The sequence below is a fragment of the Manis pentadactyla genome, chromosome 5, assembly GCF_030020395.1.
Source record: "Manis pentadactyla isolate mManPen7 chromosome 5, mManPen7.hap1, whole genome shotgun sequence".
Taxonomy (NCBI): Eukaryota; Metazoa; Chordata; class Mammalia; order Pholidota; family Manidae; genus Manis; species Manis pentadactyla.
In genome coordinates this window covers 61,847,920-61,867,157 of record NC_080023.1, presented here as the reverse complement: position 1 = coordinate 61,867,157, position 19,238 = coordinate 61,847,920, and the positions used below count along the sequence as shown (strand labels likewise).

The window sequence follows — 19,238 nt, the reverse complement described above, 5'->3', positions numbered from 1 at the left end:
TTCCTCAAAAAATTCGAAATAGAAATACCATTTGACCCAGAAATTCCACTCCTAGGAATTTACCCTAAGAATGCAGCAGCCCAGTTTGAAAAAGAAATATGCACCCCTATGTTTATCACAGCACTATTTACAATAGCCAAGAAATGGAAGCAACCTAAGTGTCCATCAGTAGATGAATGGATAAAGAAGATGTGGTACATATACACAATGGAATGTTATTCAGCCATAAGAAGAAAACAAATCCTACCATTGGCAACAACATGGATGGAGCTAGAGGGAGGGTATTATGCTCAGCGAAATAAGCCAGGCGGAGAAACACAAGTATCAAATGATGTCACTCATCTGTGGCATATAAGAACAAAGAAAAAACTGAAGGAACAAAACAGCAGCAGACTCACAGAACCCATGAATGGACTAACAGTTACCAAAGGGAAAGGACTGAGGAGGATGGGTGGGAAGGGAGGAACTAGAGGGGAAAGGGAGGGGCATTACAATTAGCGCACATAATGTGGGCGGTCGGGGGCATGGGGAAAGCTGTACAACACAGAAGAAAAGTAGTGACTATAGCATCTTACTACGTTGATGGACAGTGACTGTAATGGGGTATGTGGTGGGGACTTGATGGGGGGAGTCTATTTATCATAATGTTGCTCATGTAATTGTACATTAATGATACCAAAATAAAATTTAAAAATGAATTGGTCTAATTATAGGTAGTACAGAATTCATGGTAGAATGATGATGAAGAGCAGACTAACAGGATTCTGGGCTGGGTTTATTCTGACTTCACAGCTAAGGTAGAAATGGCTGCATGAGATGAACTTAAGGGATGAGCCACTGTTCATGATTTTTTTCCTTTTTACAAAGCTTATTCTTAAATGTTCAACAGGCTCCAAGACTACACCTCATTTTTTCTAGTTATAGGGCAACAGATGTTTTGGTAGAAAATCCAGATGTTAAAACAAGAATGAAGTAAAGCGTCGCTATTGCCTGAGTGAAGCAAAAAGGAACAGTTAACTTTTTGCCATTTCTTAATTCCCCCTGTGCCCAGGGGAACCCTTCCCCAGGGCCCATTCCTTTTGGCTCCTCCAGCTTTTTCTGCTTCTCTTTTTTGTTTGTGTTTAAAGCCCTATATTCCTCTTAACATTTCCTTAGGCTACTTCGTGGTTTTCTTGCCTCTTCCCTATATACTCTGCCACTGGAAGCGGTGAGTTAACTGTTTTTGAGAGCATGTAAGGCACTACCTAAAAATTAAAACATTTTCGGTTTTTTTGGGTAGACTAAGAACTTCAGGACAAGCTCTCAGTTTGTTGCAAAAAAGGAGAAACAGGGAACATAATAAGGAGTAATAGAGCATTAAGTAAAAGCTGAATGGGGGCAGAGGAGTCACTAGAATTCTATAGAGCTACAGTCCTGTCTGTATGCTCAGCTCTGATTGGTACCAGATTTTTATTAAAAACAGCATCACAATTGTAATACATGGTGGACTGTCTTTGGCTATTAGCTTTTGTTTAAAGAAAACTGACAATTTTTGTTAAACAATTTACATTGCATCCAGGTTTGCCCAGTAGACACTATTAGATGTGAAATTTTTAAGTACTTTTAAGTGTAGTAGGAAAGGCTGCTTGATTTTATTTATATACACACACATACACATACTTTTAAAAACAAGCAATATTCAAATATTTTCCCTTTTTTTCTTCTGCAGTTCCTAATGTTAATAATTTTAACTGTTCTGGGGGCTGTAAACAAAGTATTTACTTTAAATGATGGAAGATTGCTTATATTTTTATTTTGTACTTGTTTTTCATATGCTTATCTTTGAGATTTTGGCTTAGGGTTACTTTATCATCACAACTAACCCATCTGTTCCCTGTTGTCTGTTAATATTCCATGACAAAGCTGCTTGAGGGATAGAGTCTTGTTCACCACTAGCCCATTTACTATAAACAGTACCTGGCTTGTAGTTAGATGCTTAACTAGTGGAAAGAAAGCTTGGAAAGATGTATACCAAATGTAAACTATTGTCTTGGAGTACTTGAGGTTATTGCTGATTTTCGCAGTAATCATGATTTTGAAAACAGTGAAATCAATCTCTGTGACAGGGACTACAAAGAAGACACAAGTCAGTAGTTTACCATGATAATAAATAAAATCTCAAGTCCTGACCTGTGCCTTCTGCCCAGTTAAAAACAAAAAACAAAAAACACTGGAGTCCAAGAACATAAGAGGTAACAGTACCCAAAGGAAAGAAATACTATGGGAAGACTTGGTTATTGTGTTCCTAGTCTATGGCAGCACTGGACTCTCTTGGGAATAAGAGAACTGTGCTACTTTTCTCCCTATTGAGGGATAGAGAAATCAGGAAATACAAAGGGGAGATGCAAATGTTAGAGGTCAATAGTAGTTATGGAACTTGATTTATTATTTTGTTATTGTAAGGTACTTTTTAATGAGTGATATTTTCTTTATTCCCATTTGTAAGGCTAAGAAAACTTAATGACAGTTTATAAAGATGACTTGTTAATACTTATTCTTTTTTTTGCTCCCTTAGTATTTGACATTGTGCAGCAAAGAAATGGTTATGGAGAAGCCCAGTCCGCTGCTTGTAGGGCGGGAGTTCGTGAGGCAATATTATACTTTGCTGAATAAAGCTCCAGAATATTTACACAGGTAAATTTTAGATGTATTGTTTACAATTTTTATTTTTTGTTTTCTTGAATATGACTACGTATATTTTATCTTTGCTGTCTCCTCATCTCCTATTAGTATCTTTGCAAACCGTGTCCAATATTTTAACCATCTGATGGCTAAAACCAGTATTTTCAAGTTTTTGACTGAAATCCACAGTAAGAAAAACATTTCACACCATATCTCTCTATATAACACGTTCACATCTATACACAGGCATATACAGTTACAGACCCTGGTGTTCTTACATTTCATTTAAAAAAAAACCTTGGGCATGATCAACTAAGTGGTTCCAATCTGCAATTTGAAATCACAGATGTATATTGTCTTTTTAAGTTTTTTATAGCAGTGTTCGGATATGAATCAGCTAAGTGATTGTACTTGTGAAAATTTATTCTGATTGATCTGTAAAATAGTATCCCTTGGTAAAACAGCAATAGCGGCCTTATTTACTAATTTGGAAAGAAGAGTTGGACATCTGTAAGCTTATTTTTTCCAGAGATTGAAATGAAAATGGTTTATATTCTTAATATTTATAATTTTATTCTTCCTGGTACATTATTAGCAGGTGGAAGGTAAAAGTAAGACTTTTGTGACCATTAGGCTTTAGCACATGTTTGTTGTAGAACACACTAGCCAGGTGAGGTAAGGATGAGTAGTCATTGCCACTTCATGCTGGAAAGGCTGTTAAGAGGACTTAGGTGTTTTTATCAAGGTCTTTATAAGTATGCTAGGTGTTGAACAGTTAGATTATGCAGTGTGCCTTACATTGTTAAACATATATGTAATATTCCCTGCATTATTTCAGAAAATGTTAATATAACTACCTTTCTTCCTCAAAAAACAAGACAAAATACCCATGTATTTTTCTAATTATAAAAATAAGGACATTCTTGTTGACAGTGTATTTGAGGGAGTTTGGGGGGAAGTATAGTTTATTCAGAATGTAGATATTAGCGTTTTCAGTGTTCTTTTAAACGAGGAACTTTTTTTGGTGGTGACAAAAAAAGTGAAATTTAAAACAGTAAGTCTTTTCTACCATCATCATTTCAAATTACAGCGCAAACTTCTTTTTTTATACTCACCTTATATAATGAATTTCCTTATTAATGAAAACCTGGTATGTTTTTACTTGTTAACATAGTGAATATCCTTACACATGCATTTTTGTGTACCTTTCTAGTTCTTTTCTTAGGATAGGTACCTAGAAGTGTAATTGTTAAATCAAAAGAGTGATCATTTCTAAGACTTTTCTTACCCACCTGTACAGCCAAATTGTCCTCCAGAAAAATGATAGCAGTTTACATGCTTGCCAGTAGTACATGAGAGAAAATAGAATAAACTTAGAAATATGGGTAGTGGTTAAGAGCATTGATTCTGGGGCCAGACTGTCTGAGTTCATGTCTTAGGTGCCCCACTGGATAGGTGAGTGGCCATATGGGAGTTAGTTTAACCTGTTCCAGACCTCACTTTGCTCATTTAGATAATAGTGCTTATTTTATGAGGTTAGGAGGGTTAAATTAATTAATATATGTAAAGCCCTAAGAATTATGCATGAAGAAAGTCTTACGTGTTTTATTACAATAGGAGCCCAGTTCCTTTATGAAAAAAATTAACTTTGTGGAAAGATGCTAATTCTTACTGCTTTAGGGACCACCAGTGAGGCACTAATTTATCGTGTACTTAAGAGCAGCATAAAAATATTGGGAAACTAGGTTCTGAAATAATGTACATTGTTTTTACTTGATCTCTGAAAAATTTCAATCATTTTAAGTCTAACTAAACTGTTTTAAATAGCATCTGATGCCTAAACAAATCTAGATCACTGAATTTCTCTATTTGAAGGGAGGAAATGGGTCAATTACTATACACCATCAATATTTAGAATGTCTCATATCAGTTTTTTTAATATCTCATTCTTCACCTAACAAAAATAGATGATAATGCTAATGACTGAGTATATATTCAGTTTGCCAGGCACACTGAGAACTCTGTTATTACTTATTTAATCCTCACAACAACCCTTTGGAGTAGTTACTGTTCTGTTTTACAACCAAGGAAGCAACTTAAAGACCATAAGTAAACTTGCTCTGGATTACCCAACTAATAAGTTGGTAGTAGAGGTGGACCTAGAAACTAGGTCTGTGTGATACCAGAATTTGTCTTGACTCTTAGACTTCTCTTGGTAATTGCATTTTAATCATTATCAGTGGTTTTGCAGGTTTTATGGCAGAAATTCTTCCTACGTTCATGGTGGAGTAGATGCTAGTGGAAAGCCTCAGGAGGCTGTTTATGGCCAAAATGTAAGTATCAGTTTCATATGCATTTTGGTGGCATTTTGTTTTACATTAAGAGATTTGTAAAATAATCTTCTTGTGCCCATGGATTTCTTCTTGAATGTGATCACTAGTTATAACTGTAATTTATGTTTTAATTGTCGAATGTGCTTTGCGTTCTTACAAACATCCATTTTGTATGAAATCCAGTCTGTTGTAATGGATGCAAAGGGAAAGATGAGCTGGTTTATATCCTAGGTACATTTTATACGTGAAAGAGTTGAGATAACCTATTTATACAAATGTGGGCTGAACCTTATGTTACAGGAATGCACAGTAGTGTATGATCCTTATGACTTTGTAGAGGATGTGGGACTTCAGCTAGACTCTGAGTTACAGGATTTGGCTTTAGCAAACGAGGAAATTTAAGTAGAAGAAAGGGCATCAGCAAACATACAGTGAGGTAAAATTATCTGTGAGGTCAAGGAGTAGCTGAAACAGTTTGTGTGAGTGACTGAATACTTAATACAGAAGAATGGGAGAACTCTTGTATAGAGCCCATATTGTTGCATAAACATAATATGAGATGGTCATTGATTTTTTTTATAGAGAGGTGACATGTTGAAAATGGTGTGTTTAGGAACATCAGTCTGGCGGTGATACATAGCATGGTGGAATGGATTCAAATGAGGCAGAAAAACTAAGTAGTTAATATTCTGAGCTTGTGAGGAAATCAGTGGTCTGTAGTATTGTATAGGAATGCAGTATCATAAGAGTATATTTCCTCCTGTGCTCTTTTCCTTTGTATAAAGGATATACACCACAAAGTATTGTCTCTGAACTTCAGTGAATGTCATACTAAAATTCGTCATGTGGATGCTCATGCAACCTTGAGTGATGGAGTAGTTGTCCAGGTCATGGGTTTGCTGTCTAATAGTGGACAGCCAGAGAGGAAGTTTATGCAAACCTTTGTTCTGGCTCCTGAAGTAAGTTTTCATTTCACTTATTTTTCATTTATATGATTTTATTTGATTATTACTACTTGCTTGAAGTGTCCAACAAGTTTCTTCTTAGAGGTTTAGATATGCATGTAGCTATTTTTGAGAACTGTTCATATAATTTGAGTTCTGTGTGTGTCCGTGCACTTAACTATTTAGAAGTAAAAGTCAGGTACTGGTACGTATGTGTAAATAGATTATTAAGATTATAGAAATAATACCAAAAGTATATTATTTAGTAGGTTACATATTAAACAGAATGGAAACATTCCATGTGTTAATTCATCCTGGTTCCCTTATACTGAGTAGCCCATTCTTGAGTTCCAATATTCTTCGAATGATCTGTGGTATTTGCTTTATATTAGTATTGTATCATGTTCAGCTTTGGAAAATTATATTGCGTCTACATTATTTTCGTAATATTAAAATAGAGATTGTGTATGCCATATAATTTGTTCTTTTTATATAATGCCACAATTATGGAATGTTTGGATGTTGTTCTCCTGTAGGGGTCTGTTCCAAATAAGTTTTATGTTCACAATGATATGTTTCGTTATGAAGATGAAGTATTTGGTGATTCTGAACCAGAACTTGATGAAGGTGAGGCTACTTTCAAGATAGAAGGGTTTGTTAAATATTTTGTTTGTTAAATATTTTGTTCATGTCTTTAATGACATGAAAAGTATGGGATGTAAGAAATTTTTCATCTTTGTAACTGAGGAAAACCTTTTCTCCTTTTGTTAGTTTGTCTTTTGTTACAAAAGAAAAAGATGTTCATTACAGGAAATATAATAGAAGTCAGCTATAGGGGAAAAAATTCTTATCAATCTCTTCTTCTATAGATAACCAAAAGTTTGGTACTTAGAAAATTTTGTTGGATCCTATATTTAACTACTTATTTTTATAAAAATGGAATTATGCTGGCTCAGAGCTTGCATTTTTCCACTTAATGTATCTCTGTTGGTTCTCAATTTTTGGCTATATGGTAATTACTTAATTGATCTTACGTTGATTATATATCATTTTATTTCCTTTGTCATTATTGCTCTATCGAATAGATGTGATAAGTGAAGCTGAGTTATGGCACTGATAACATTTCCTACCCATTCCTTTTCTTACCAGTTGAGTTTTTTTTTTTTTTTTTAATAGAATAAATACTAAACTTCATCTTGCTTGCTCTTTAGTTTTTTAGAACAGGGAATATTGAATGCCTTTGTAAGAAATAATGCCAATGTTTTTTTCACTGTCGTATCACTTTCTTAAACATTAAAAAAATATCCAATCGTTGTTAAACCCCTTAAGAAGAGGTGTGTTATTATGTATTGTCAGAATCAGAAGATGAAGTAGAAGAGGAACAAGAAGAAAGGCAACCATCTCCAGAACCTGTGCAAGAAAATGCCGACAGTGGTTACTATGAAGCTCACCCTGTGACGTAAGAATTACTGTGCAAGACCAAATTTGGCCTAAACTACAGTGTAGTTGCAAGATGGTGTTTGTTCGTAGAATTATTGTTGGAAGTAAATTTTTGATAAAGCTACCAGTCAGGAGTATCTGAGTACTTAGTTTGTATGTGCAAGTAATGTGGGCAGAATTCTTTAATTCAAAAATAGAACATGGTTTGACCCAAAACAGTAATCAGTTACTGACCCATGCAGTGTTGGGGACAGCACAGGGAGTAAGCATTTTTTAAATATAAATAACAGAGTTATTTAAAAATGTTAATTTAACAATACAATTTTAATATAGCAGGGTTAAAGGAATGCAATTTAGGAGCATTAATTATTCCCTTCTGCCATCATCTAGTTATTACTGGACTTTGCTTCAAAACAGCTTATTACTAGTTATGACCATTATTAAATTAGAGAAATACTGAATTGTAGATTTGAACTGATCATTTTGCTTATACTGAAGAACAAAATATTTTATTGTAGTAATGGCATAGAGGAGCCTTTAGAAGAATCCTCTCATGAACCTGAACCCGAACCAGAATCTGAAACAAAAACCGAAGAGCTGAAACCACAAGTGGAGGAGAAGAACTTAGAAGAGTTAGAGGAGAAGTCTGCTTCTCCTCCTCCTGCTGAACCTGTGTCTCTGCCACAAGAACCACCTAAGGTTAGATCAAAGGAATTCTTTAGACCTGTAACATTGCACTTTCATATTTGGTGCTATTAATGAAGCATGACCTTTGTTTACTATAGTAAATTGGTTAATGTAGTAAACTATGCTTTTTTATGTATATGAAAGAAGTTGTGGGGTTTTTTGGTGACCCTGAGGCAATTCCTTGTATTTTTCCCCCTAAAAGATACCCCTAAGAGTGAAGCTTAAGATAATTCCTTGTCTGTATGCAGTGTTTAGTATGTCACTAGAAATAATTTGAGTCTCTGTATAAAGCTGAGTCGCTCTTCCATTCTGTATTAAGTCCTTTACACATGTATACAGCAGGAGTCATGCAATTGCCCAATTTTAAACTAGTCTGTTATTAAGAGGAGATACCTGGTTTAAATGGGAGTAGTTTCCTTATTAAAACAATTAAATTATCTTGGAAAAATGAGTGACACCAATAGTGTATCATTTAAGCCTACCTAAAACTTCTTTTATCTTTCTGTAAAGTAGAAGGTTAAAATATATTTGGGTAGTGAGAGGAGATTCTTTGTTCGATTTTGTGAATGTCAGTTTCCAGCTAGTACTCTCTTCTTTCCTGTCCTTCCCCTTAACATCACCACACACCCTATCTTCTCCCAAAAAGGGAAATTGGTTCCTTAGGTTCTTATTTTCTAGCATGTGTAGTTAGTGGTTTTGTTTGCTATTTGCTTATCTATGTAGAGCATATAGGAACTTGCTTGTGGATTTATTTAGTCATCAGACAATCAAATGATTTTGTATAATGAGATTTTGAAAGCTGGCACATAGACTGGCATGTGTGTGTGTGCCTTTCTTTTAGGAGTCATCCAATATAGAGCAGTAGTTTAGAAATGAAAAGAAAATATATATTTGGAAGTTTCCCTATAGGAATGTTGGTGGTTTTCCATGATTAGTAGTCTAGGTTTGTTGCATTTCCTGCAGGCTTTCTCCTGGGCTTCAGTGACCAGTAAAAACCTGCCTCCTAGTGGTACTGTTTCTTCCTCTGGAATTCCACCCCATGTTAAAGCACCAGTCTCACAGGTAACCAATCTGTGAACACATTGGATTGTATCCTTGTTACATTGCCAATTGCTTATTTTTTTATATAATTTTTAAAAATGAGTCAATCAAACTGGATTAAATATACAAAAAAATTGTATTGAATGTCAGTGCACCCACTTTAAATGCCAAATCTCCATTCATCATCTACATAGGTGGTATTTGGGGTTTGGGTGTGTGAAATGCAGATTAAGTTGGTTTTACCAATATATATAGATAAGATATGTATCTATATATATACATGTCATTTAAAAGACTTCTTAAAATAACAAAAAAAATATTCCTTTTTAAAAAGTTTAAATTTTTATTTAGCAAAAATATTTTAGGGAAGAAATTTGGAACAACACAAAGTAGTGCAGCATTATAAAGAATCACTGTTTTTTAAAAAAATAGGAAATAAAAAAAAATACACTGCCTAAGCTCTCAGTCTGTAAGTTGTTCACACAGTTTAATTGAAACCTGTACCAACTTATGACTGTAGTGTTCGCCGTAACCGATTATTCCAGGATTCTGCTTTTGTCTGTTTGTCATCTTACCCATTTAAGAGCTTTCAAAAACACTGAAAATAAAGATACTGGCTACCTGCTCTATTTATTAAGTATAGGTTAGAATTTAACCTAATTCTAATTAAGTTTATAGGCACAATTAAAGGATGTCTACTTCTTTCCCCTGCATTTTGAGTCAAACATCATTCCACTAGAATATTTACATTTAAAATGGTTAGTGCACATGAAATTATATACAACCTCTTACTATATGCTCTAACCAGTGAAATTTTGAGGTTTCAAATGTAGCCAGTAAGTATTAGGTCTTTCTGGTGTAGGTACACATGATTCCTGTTTTTGTTTTTGTTTTTGTTTTGTTTTTTAGTTACTTACTCAGAAAATGCTGAGTAATACCGCAAATCAAAAACCAGAATACAATCTTAAGAAAATTAATTTGCCTAAATATTGATTTTGCTTTTCAACCCATCTGAAGACCCAATAAGTGACTTCTGGATTTTCTCTTGAATGCTTCAGGGTTTTAGAGGTTCCAACCCCCCTGTACAGTCAAATATCCACATAAAACTGGACTCCCTAAAAAGTTAATAGTAGCCTATGGTTGACCAATAGCCTTACCTATAACAAAAACAGTTGCTTAACATGTTTTGTATGTTACATATATTATATACTGCATTCTTAAAGTTAGCTAAAGAAATTGTTTTTTTCAAATTGTCACAAATCTCAAAAATTTCCCAGTATATTTATTGAAAAAAATTCATATGTAAGTGGACTTGTGAAATTCAAGCCTGCATTGTTTGAGGGTCAACTAACTACTTGATTTCATTTCAGAAGTTGGCTACATTTATTTTAAACTTATTGCTAGTTAAAAGTAAAATAGCTAATGCTTATTCTGACTTAAGTACATTCCAAGTGTCCTGCAAAGTACTTCATGTTCATTCTCATTTAATCGTCACCAACCGCCTTGTGAGGGTGGTCAGTATTATTATTCTTATTTCACAGATAAGTAAATTGAGGCCTAGAGTCCTTCCCATAAGTCAGACAGTTATATAAATAATAGGTCTGGGCTTTGAATTCATGCAGTTGGACATCAGAGTCCATATGTGATTCATGCAAATCTATAGGTTTCTTTAGCCCTCTGGAGAGTAATGTATCTCTGTTTACATCGAAGAATACTATGTTTAATGCATGTCTAAATTATATTATATTAGATTCTAGCCTCTTGCCCAGGAAAAAAAATTTTTTTTAAGTTACGAGGTTATTTTTGTTGTAATTGTAGGAAGCTATTTCCCAACTCAGCATCTTACTAAAACAAAACTTCTGTGTTTATAATTTAAGCTTTTAAAAGAACTTCCTGACCTCTTTAGGCTATATCTAGAATGGATTTATGTTTTTTTTTCCCTACTTGATTTAATAAATCAGTTTTATTTTGTTACTTTGGTGTATTATCCATTTCTTTAACACTTTTAACACAGGTTATTAATAAGGAGAATTAAATCTAATTTTAGGGTACTGGTAAACATTAATTTAGAATTAGGTAAGTTATTTTCTTGGTGAAAAGTTTGGAAATCGGTCAGTTCACCTAAATAGCTTATGTTTGTTAGTTGTGGTTTTACCTGCTGTTAACTGACTTGATTTGATGTGGTTCCATTTTTCTTTTATATTCTGTTTGGCCTTCATTTGCGGGTTTTGTCATGTGAACATACCTTCTGGTTGCATGGAATTGATTTTAAGGCCCTAAAGTAGTAAATGGTATGTTAGCCATTTTATATTGTTGGAATAAATAGTTTTAATCATGAAATGGAGTCCTGAAGAATTACGAGTGTACAGCTGGTTTAGTAGATATATATATATCAGTTATTGAAAGGAATAGTGTGAGATTTTTGTTCTCTTTCTTGCATTGTCATCATCAAATACCTTCAAAAAGATTCCTATATCAGTGTATTCGTAAATTATTTGTAAGATGTTGGAAATATTTTTAATTTGCTTTTAATTTTAAGTCCTTAAATGATAATCAGGAACTTTTCTGTTTTGCTGCTTGCAGTTATTTTTGCTTCAGTAATTTGAAGAGAATTTGAGTCAGTCAGCCAGGGCACCTCAAGTTCTTTGATGATGTTTGGATTGAATGAATACGAGTTTTTTCTGAGGTTTTTAAATTAAGAGATTTGCATTAATTTCCTAAACACAGTAGCTTCATTAAATTTTGTTAGAGTACATCTATTCTTTAATTCTGTTTCACATTCATTCTGAAGTAAGTTGAAATTTCTAAATAACTGCCTTCTTCACACATCACATTGTGGGGTAAATTATCATATAGTGTTGAACTCCAAATAATAGATAGCACTGGTCTCAGGGCTATAACTTAGGTTTCTTTGTCAGGCATAGAACATTCTCTTACATGTTAGAGAACTAAATAATGTTACTTACTTTTAAATGAACCAATACTTAACTCATCGTTGTGTTTAAAGGCTCTGTGCTTGATTCTAATGGGTGATGTAGAAATGAATTAAGATATGGTCTTCAGAGGAATAAAGACATAATTGAAAAAACTGTGGAGATGTATGTTTAAGATTTTTAATCAGCAAAATTCTAAAACATGGGAAGCAACCTTGTCTTGTCTTGAGGGAAATGGAACTCTAAATGGAAGAAAATAACTGGGAAAGAGAGACAAATCTGCTAAAAACTTAGTATAGAAGTTAATGCACCTTTTAGTTAACAGTGGGTGACATTTTTTACAATTAATTGTCATTTTTGAAAGAAGCATACTGTATGATAATTGGTCTTTGCAAGTTATAATATCCGAGTTATATAAATGATTGAAGAGTTTGAGCTACTGAGCTGAGGTCCTCAGAAATGATGAGCCGTAAAAACAGGTGAATTGACTAGCTTTCCCATTTAAGGGCCTATTCTTCGTATCCTGTTGAGTGTTTCAGCATCCTTTGAAGGTGCATATATTTTATCTTTCCTTGGACCATAAATATTTGGGCAGTAGACAGACAGCCTTGAAGAGGTTGGGAATGCTGAAAATGCCATTTATTAAGGAAAAGGTAATAGCAGATGCAGATGTTATTTTATATGTTTTAAAAATCATTATTTTTATTCTGTGTTTAATTTAGCAGTTAGCAGAAACTTGTGGAAGGCATCTTAAATGTCCTATTATTCCCCCTGCCACCCCACAAGAATCAGTTAATGAAAACTGTTGGGGTCAGTCCTTAAATGCAGACCTTTCCCATAAAGAAGAACAACAGGGAGCTAAAGGACTTTTTAACTATTTGAGATCCTGTATACATATTCCTATCTTTTTTTTTTTTTTAATGTGCATTTTAAGTTACAGGTAGTATTTCTCAGTGCTAGAGTAAGCTAAATTGTACATTTAGAATTGTCGAAATATTTGATATTTAAGATTTATTTATGGGGTAGGATTTAGAAGATACTTGTGATCACTTATATTCAGAGAGAAGCAAACTAAATAATTAGAAAGCACGTCATATATTCTTGTCTAAAGATGGCTTTTTTTACTTTGTGTATTTACATGGAGTGATTCATCTTGCATTTTTTTATTTTTGTAGCATTACCTTTTTTGCTGTATCAATGTGAATGTAAATTTACTGGGAAAAAATTGTGGTTATAAAAAACAACTTTTTGTGAGTTACATATAGCCTTTAGTGGGAAAACAAAACCTACCCTACAGTCCTACATTGGTACAGAATGTTTTTATATAAAATTATTTTTCACATATCTAGGACAGTATGTTAAAACATTCCAAACTTAAAATTATCATTATGCCTGCTAGTGACTTGTTGCATTAGTTGGTTTTTCTCTTGTGGAATGTTTCTTTATAATGTGTTTTTCCCCTTGCATTGTAGCCGAGAGTTGAAGCTAAGCCAGAAGTTCAGTCTCAGCCGCCTCGCGTCCGTGAACAACGACCTAGAGAACGACCTGGATTCCCTCCTAGAGGACCAAGACCAGGTGAGTTTCCTGCTGTCTAGCCTTTAGCATTTAGCACTTGAAAAGTTGGGAAAAAAGAATTATAATGTGTTTAATGCACAAATCTATTCAGTACCAAATTGCTTTAAAGTTTAAGTAAACTGGGAAAATTTAATCTGGGGCAAAACAACTAACTTTTAGGGGAGCATTAGTTGATGTGCCATAGAATCATGTAGTTGGGAAAGGTAAAAGAATTTTGAGACAAATTTAAATTGGTTATTGTCACTGGTTCTAAGAATTCAAAGCCGAGCTGTCAATAACCTATTCTCTTACTTAGCACTCTTATCTCTTCACAGATAAACAATAAGCACACCCTGATTCTTCTTATTTTGATTGTCTTAGGTATTAAGTAAGTTGCCATGATTTTTGACTTGTTTCCAATGTTAGCTCATATATGTAGCACCTCTATCTGAATTCTATAAATATGTTTAGTTTGCTTTGGGGAGGAGATGGGAGATAGAATACATCAAATTTAAAATATGTAGGATATGTAATTTTTTCCACAAAAGTTAAAATGAGTGATGTTTTGGTGACCTAGAAGTCATGGGAGCTGGGGTTTGTCCTAGCTTTGCCACTGATTGGGTTTATGGTTTTGGGTGAGAGCCTTAAATTATGAGTGTCTCTTCCACCATTCAGATTTTAAACAAATTTTTCTTGTGTTGTGCTTTTATTTTATGCCTCATTGTGGTTTTCATGTTTATTGGGAGGATTTAATAAGATGATCTATGCATCTTAATATGTATATAAGGTTGTATAAACAAGATTACTATTAAATTTAACTATTTGGCTGTAATTCCATACAAAGATTAATTTGTGAATTCCAAAATGCTTAACAAATATTTAGTACAAATACACCTCACTATCTGAAATCTCTGGTTCCTGGGTAATGGCAAGAGTTTGGTTTAGTAGGAATACTTGTAATATTTGACTTTCTTATAATCACACCAGTAGACCTTGAGAAAGGGACTTCAGCAATCTAGTCTATATCCTCGCTTTATACTTTAGTGTCATGTTGTTTTCTAACTAACCTACTAATAATATAGGCACTTTGACCTTTGTTCAGGGAGCTCACTATCTTATTAAACTAAAATAGGAATATCAATACTAAGTGATTTTTACATTCATTGCTTTAAACTAGTCTTTATATGACATTGCAATCTTTACTATCTGCTCTTTCCTTTTCTCAGGCAGAGGAGATCTTGAACAGAATGAATCTGACAACCGTAGAATAATTCGTTATCCAGACAGTCACCAACTTTTTGTTGGTAACTTGCCACATGATATTGATGAAAATGAGCTGAAGGAGTTCTTCATGAGTAAGTGGTTTATTTTGCTTTATTGTAAAATTATGGACAAGAATAGAGCTTATTTTCGTAGTGTAGAATTTTTTTTTTAGCATTTATCTCTGTATCTCTAGGTACCAATCACTTTAATTGATCAGAAGGGAGTAGAAGGCTGCATCAGATGTTTCCCAGTGACGGTAGTATTGACTGGCCTGGTTTTATAAAGGTTTAGAAGAATGACTTGGATGAGTCGGTCTTTAATTTGGAGATGGGATTCGTTTGGTAAATAGAAATCAGAAATAGAAAATATCACTGTCTTTCTAAAACTATGCAGGTAACTTTCCCTTTTAATGAAGGACTAATAAAGATGCAGAAAGCTAACAAAAAACAAGCAGTCAGACTAGTTAGTGTTGGCATCTTAGGCGAACAAGATCTAAATGAGCAAATGAACCTTAGTTGTTACCAAGTCTGGCGGCAGCTAGCAATTTTTACTTGGAAATGATAGAGGCAGTTTGTTATTCATCCTGAACAATTAAAGCCACAGGGTATTCCATTAAAATATTTTACCCGTTGGCATAATGTGTATTTTCACAGGTTTTGGAAACGTTGTGGAACTTCGCATCAATACCAAGGGTGTTGGCGGAAAGCTTCCAAATTTTGGTTTTGTGGTTTTCGATGACTCTGAACCAGTTCAGAGAATCTTAATTGCAAAAGTAAGTGACTTAAAGGGGGAAATTCAAGACTTTATTAGTCCTGTTGCATATGATATACATCGATGCTTTTTGAAACTATAGGAAGTCTTTTTTAATGGTAAAGCTGAAAATAGTTTACTGTGAAATGGTATTTATGCAAAGAGTAAAGATTTGTTAATAATTTAAAGTCTGAGGTATGAATCATTTTAAATTTCCTCATTTGCTCAGGTGGAGAAGGTTAAAATAGGTTGAATATCAAGAATTTCATGAAAGTGTTTTTCTTAGGATTTTCTTATGTATATAAAGTAATATATTACCATTGTTCTCTAACCTGCCCATGTAAATCTTTTTCTCTTCTTTTAAAGCCAATCATGTTTCGAGGGGAAGTACGCCTAAATGTGGAAGAGAAAAAAACAAGAGCCGCAAGAGAGCGAGAAACCAGAGGTGGTGGTGATGATCGCAGGGATATTAGGCGCAATGATCGAGGTCCTGGTGGTCCACGTGGAATAGTGGGTGGTGGAATGATGCGTGACCGGGATGGAAGAGGACCTCCTCCAAGAGGTGGCATGGCACAGAAACTTGGTTCTGGAAGAGGAACCGGGCAAATGGAAGGCCGCTTCACAGGACAGCGTCGCTGAAGCTCCACTGTTAACAAAGTCTTGGCAGTGGTACATTATTCATCGTGTTTGCATTCTTGTTAATTTTTTTTGGCTTTGGAATGTGACACAGCCTTTTGATCATTTCTTTGATGTGAAAAGCATCTTTTGGTTATCAGTTAAAATTGAAGTGGACTTTATTTCCCCAATTCCACAACAGGATTTACATTGTTAATTTATAAATCTAGACTTGGAGAATTAAGGACTAAGAAACAACCGTATCTTAAACTGTCTACGACAAAATGAACTTAAAAGGACATGTCCAAATGAATTCAGGTCCTTTGAGTCAAAACAAAAAAATCCTCTGCTGCACATTTTGTTTAAGTGTTAACTATTTCTGCCTGTTCATGTTGGAAACACAAATAGTTCAGTTTGTGCAATTGGAGAGTCTTGCCTTTTTTCTTGGCTGCCCCCAAAAATACAAACTAACAGAAAGTTGTTATGCACTCATCAAAATGCGCTAGTGGGTACTCTGAACTCATTAACTTTGACATCTGCAACGAGGCAACAGAGGGGGAAAAAATCTCTTCTTTTTTTCCAGAAAGAATAGTATATGAAATGATGAGGGCATTTTATCTGCTTGTTGTGACCAGCGTGTGTACACATAAACCTTACCAAGACTACAAGTATATTCCAGAAGGAAATCATTTAGTTATGAACTAAAAAAGCAAAAATCAGAACTTCAAATGCTATGGTCTTCAATATTAGACCAATTTAGTAGCTGCATATCTTAAGATTTTTCTACCTGCCCCTCTTCAGTACAGGGATGGCTGGCTGCTCAACACACTCCTCCCCTTTTTCCTTTCTTTAAGCTGTGTACAGTGAAAATTGTCTTTACTGTATTTTTGTTCTCTGGTAATGTAATAAGCATGATGGTGCCTTCTATTAATACATCATTCCAGTCCTGCTGGTAATTTTGTACAGTATAGTGTATGAATTGCTGTGCTGCAAAGCCAAACAGCTGCAAAATGTTGAGAAATTGAAGTGTATAAAAATTGCAGTATCTTTAAGATCAGTAAAATTGACTAGCATATTATTGACCTTGTTCTTCAGTTAACAACTTTGTGTTCTCGTGGGAGGGAGTCTTGTGTGTTTGGGAGGGAAAGGAAGGAGGAAGTCAGTTATTTGAGTAAGCCTCTTGTTGACTTTTCTCTTAGCATGAATGTGAACGTTGAAGCCTATCATTTGAGAGGTGGTTGGAAAAGTAAATCAACTCCACATACATTTTTAGGGACATTTTAAAAGCAGTCAGATTTCGTAAATGGCAAGTAAACCTGAAGTGAGGATACTGCAATTTTCAGAGAAAAGAACAGCTCTTAAGTGTTTGCATTTTCTATTTGGGGGACAGGGAACTGTCATTTTGCACAATTCTTAAACAGATGTCAGCACCCGAGTGGCTCTGAATTTAAGTCTGGGATGACATCTTTTATTTTTACATGAATCTTTAAACAATTCTGTGAGCAAAGTTTGTAGCTGCTGGATTATTGTCTGTCTTTATAGCAAGTTCCAGTAAATCGCAAGTATGGCAAAAGATATCCAATTTTATGCTTGGAGGATTCAGTACTTAAAAACCAGTTTCTGATGTTTCAGGCTAGGAATGGGGTAAATAAGTGTGGCCACTTAAAGCTGCTTGTTAGCATGGAAGACTTCTCCATTGTATCTTAGTGAAAACAAAAAATGCACTTGACATAATAGCAGACTGGTTCCAAATTATGAAACTGTTTGCTATTTAGTAAACTAGTAAATGATGCACGCATTTTGTTTTTCATGTACGGGGCAATATAAGTAAAATTAAATCTGTCCTCTTTTCCCCTTGAATGAGGTCTTCCATGTTTGAGGAAAAGTCTTGCACTATTGCATATATATTTGGGGGGACACAGATTTTTCATAGTTTCCATCTGAGGGGTGGGGTTGGGCTTAAGGATTTTTTTCCTGTTTGAAACACTTTTACACTTTCTAATGTATAGTACTTGAAGTTCTTATCAATAATTCTGAGTTTTAAGCCTTTATTCAAACTACTTTTAAATAAGTGGTTTATCGCCAGTGTTTTTGTTCTTTTGTAGCATATTTTTCCTTTACTCTTTTATTTCTTTTCCTTCCTATTTTATAAATACATATAATTTTCAATGTATGATATTGCCCTGCCACCCATGAAAACTTCTGGCACCAAAAGTAATGACACATGTTAAATGTAACAGCAAATTAAAGAGCCATTCAGCTTCAGTCTTTACATACCATGAATAAACCATTAAAACATCACATGGAGAAGTTTACATGGTGATTGTTCACCTGCAGTACTGTGGACTTTTAACATTTTGTCCCCTTTTCAGTGAACCAGAGTAAAAATAATCATCTACCATTACTGTTATTTGCTGATTATTTTTTTTTTTGATGGTAATATTCTATCCTTATGACACTATTGCAACCAAATTGGCTTTACCATCTTGGCTTTAGTAGGTATAGAAGACAATGGATTACCATCTTTATTGCTGTAATGTGTTAAGCATTATATGCTAGTAGAATCTAGTTTAATTGTTTCAGGTGGAAAGTATTCTTTGAGTTTCCATTTTTGAATGTGTTTGGACTAAACAATAAACTACTGATGTCTGCAGTGTTTATCTATGTCCCTAATTTAATCTGTAGGTTTGTGTTCCAAATATTTTCTACTAATTGCATCTCATACAACCTAGGTGAAAATAATTGTCCTAAAACCAACTGCTTATTGTTTGTGAAATTTGATGTATGAAGAAGTAAAACATCTAAGTAAGACACAATGTTAAAGATTTATTCTGAGTTTGGTTAGGTAGCTGGTAAATGAGTTAAAGAATTTCAAAACAGTAATAGTGAGGAAGGTAAGAATGATCTAAAACAGGCTACTAAATATTTATTTTAAAAAAAAATACTGGGTTTTCCAAAGGATTGCTTGCTACCTCATATCAGAAGGGAAGGAAAAAAGGATGAGGGAGGAGGTGAGG

General features: G+C 34.2%; 1 protein-coding gene across 4 annotated transcripts in view; it reads left to right on the top strand.

The window, feature by feature from the left end:
* Positions 1-18,879, top strand: part of G3BP2 (G3BP stress granule assembly factor 2) — a 69,591-nt gene extending 50,712 nt beyond the window's left edge. For 3 of the 4 annotated variants that reach the window (XM_036927520.2, XM_036927519.2, XM_036927518.2), the window contains exons 2-12: positions 2,555-2,673; positions 4,913-4,994; positions 5,780-5,953; positions 6,475-6,565; positions 7,295-7,397; positions 7,897-8,077; positions 9,029-9,127; positions 13,512-13,614; positions 14,820-14,948; positions 15,510-15,628; positions 15,973-18,879. In XM_036927520.2, the coding sequence (XP_036783415.1) occupies positions 2,579-2,673; positions 4,913-4,994; positions 5,780-5,953; positions 6,475-6,565; positions 7,295-7,397; positions 7,897-8,077; positions 9,029-9,127; positions 13,512-13,614; positions 14,820-14,948; positions 15,510-15,628; positions 15,973-16,245 (1,449 nt within the window). In that variant the 5' untranslated portion in view covers positions 2,555-2,578 and the 3' untranslated portion in view covers positions 16,246-18,879. The remainder of the gene's footprint in view (positions 1-2,554; positions 2,674-4,912; positions 4,995-5,779; positions 5,954-6,474; positions 6,566-7,294; positions 7,398-7,896; positions 8,078-9,028; positions 9,128-13,511; positions 13,615-14,819; positions 14,949-15,509; positions 15,629-15,972) is intronic. The other variant, XM_036927521.2, reaches the window with a different exon arrangement.
* The last annotated feature ends 359 nt before the right edge of the window (positions 18,880-19,238 follow it).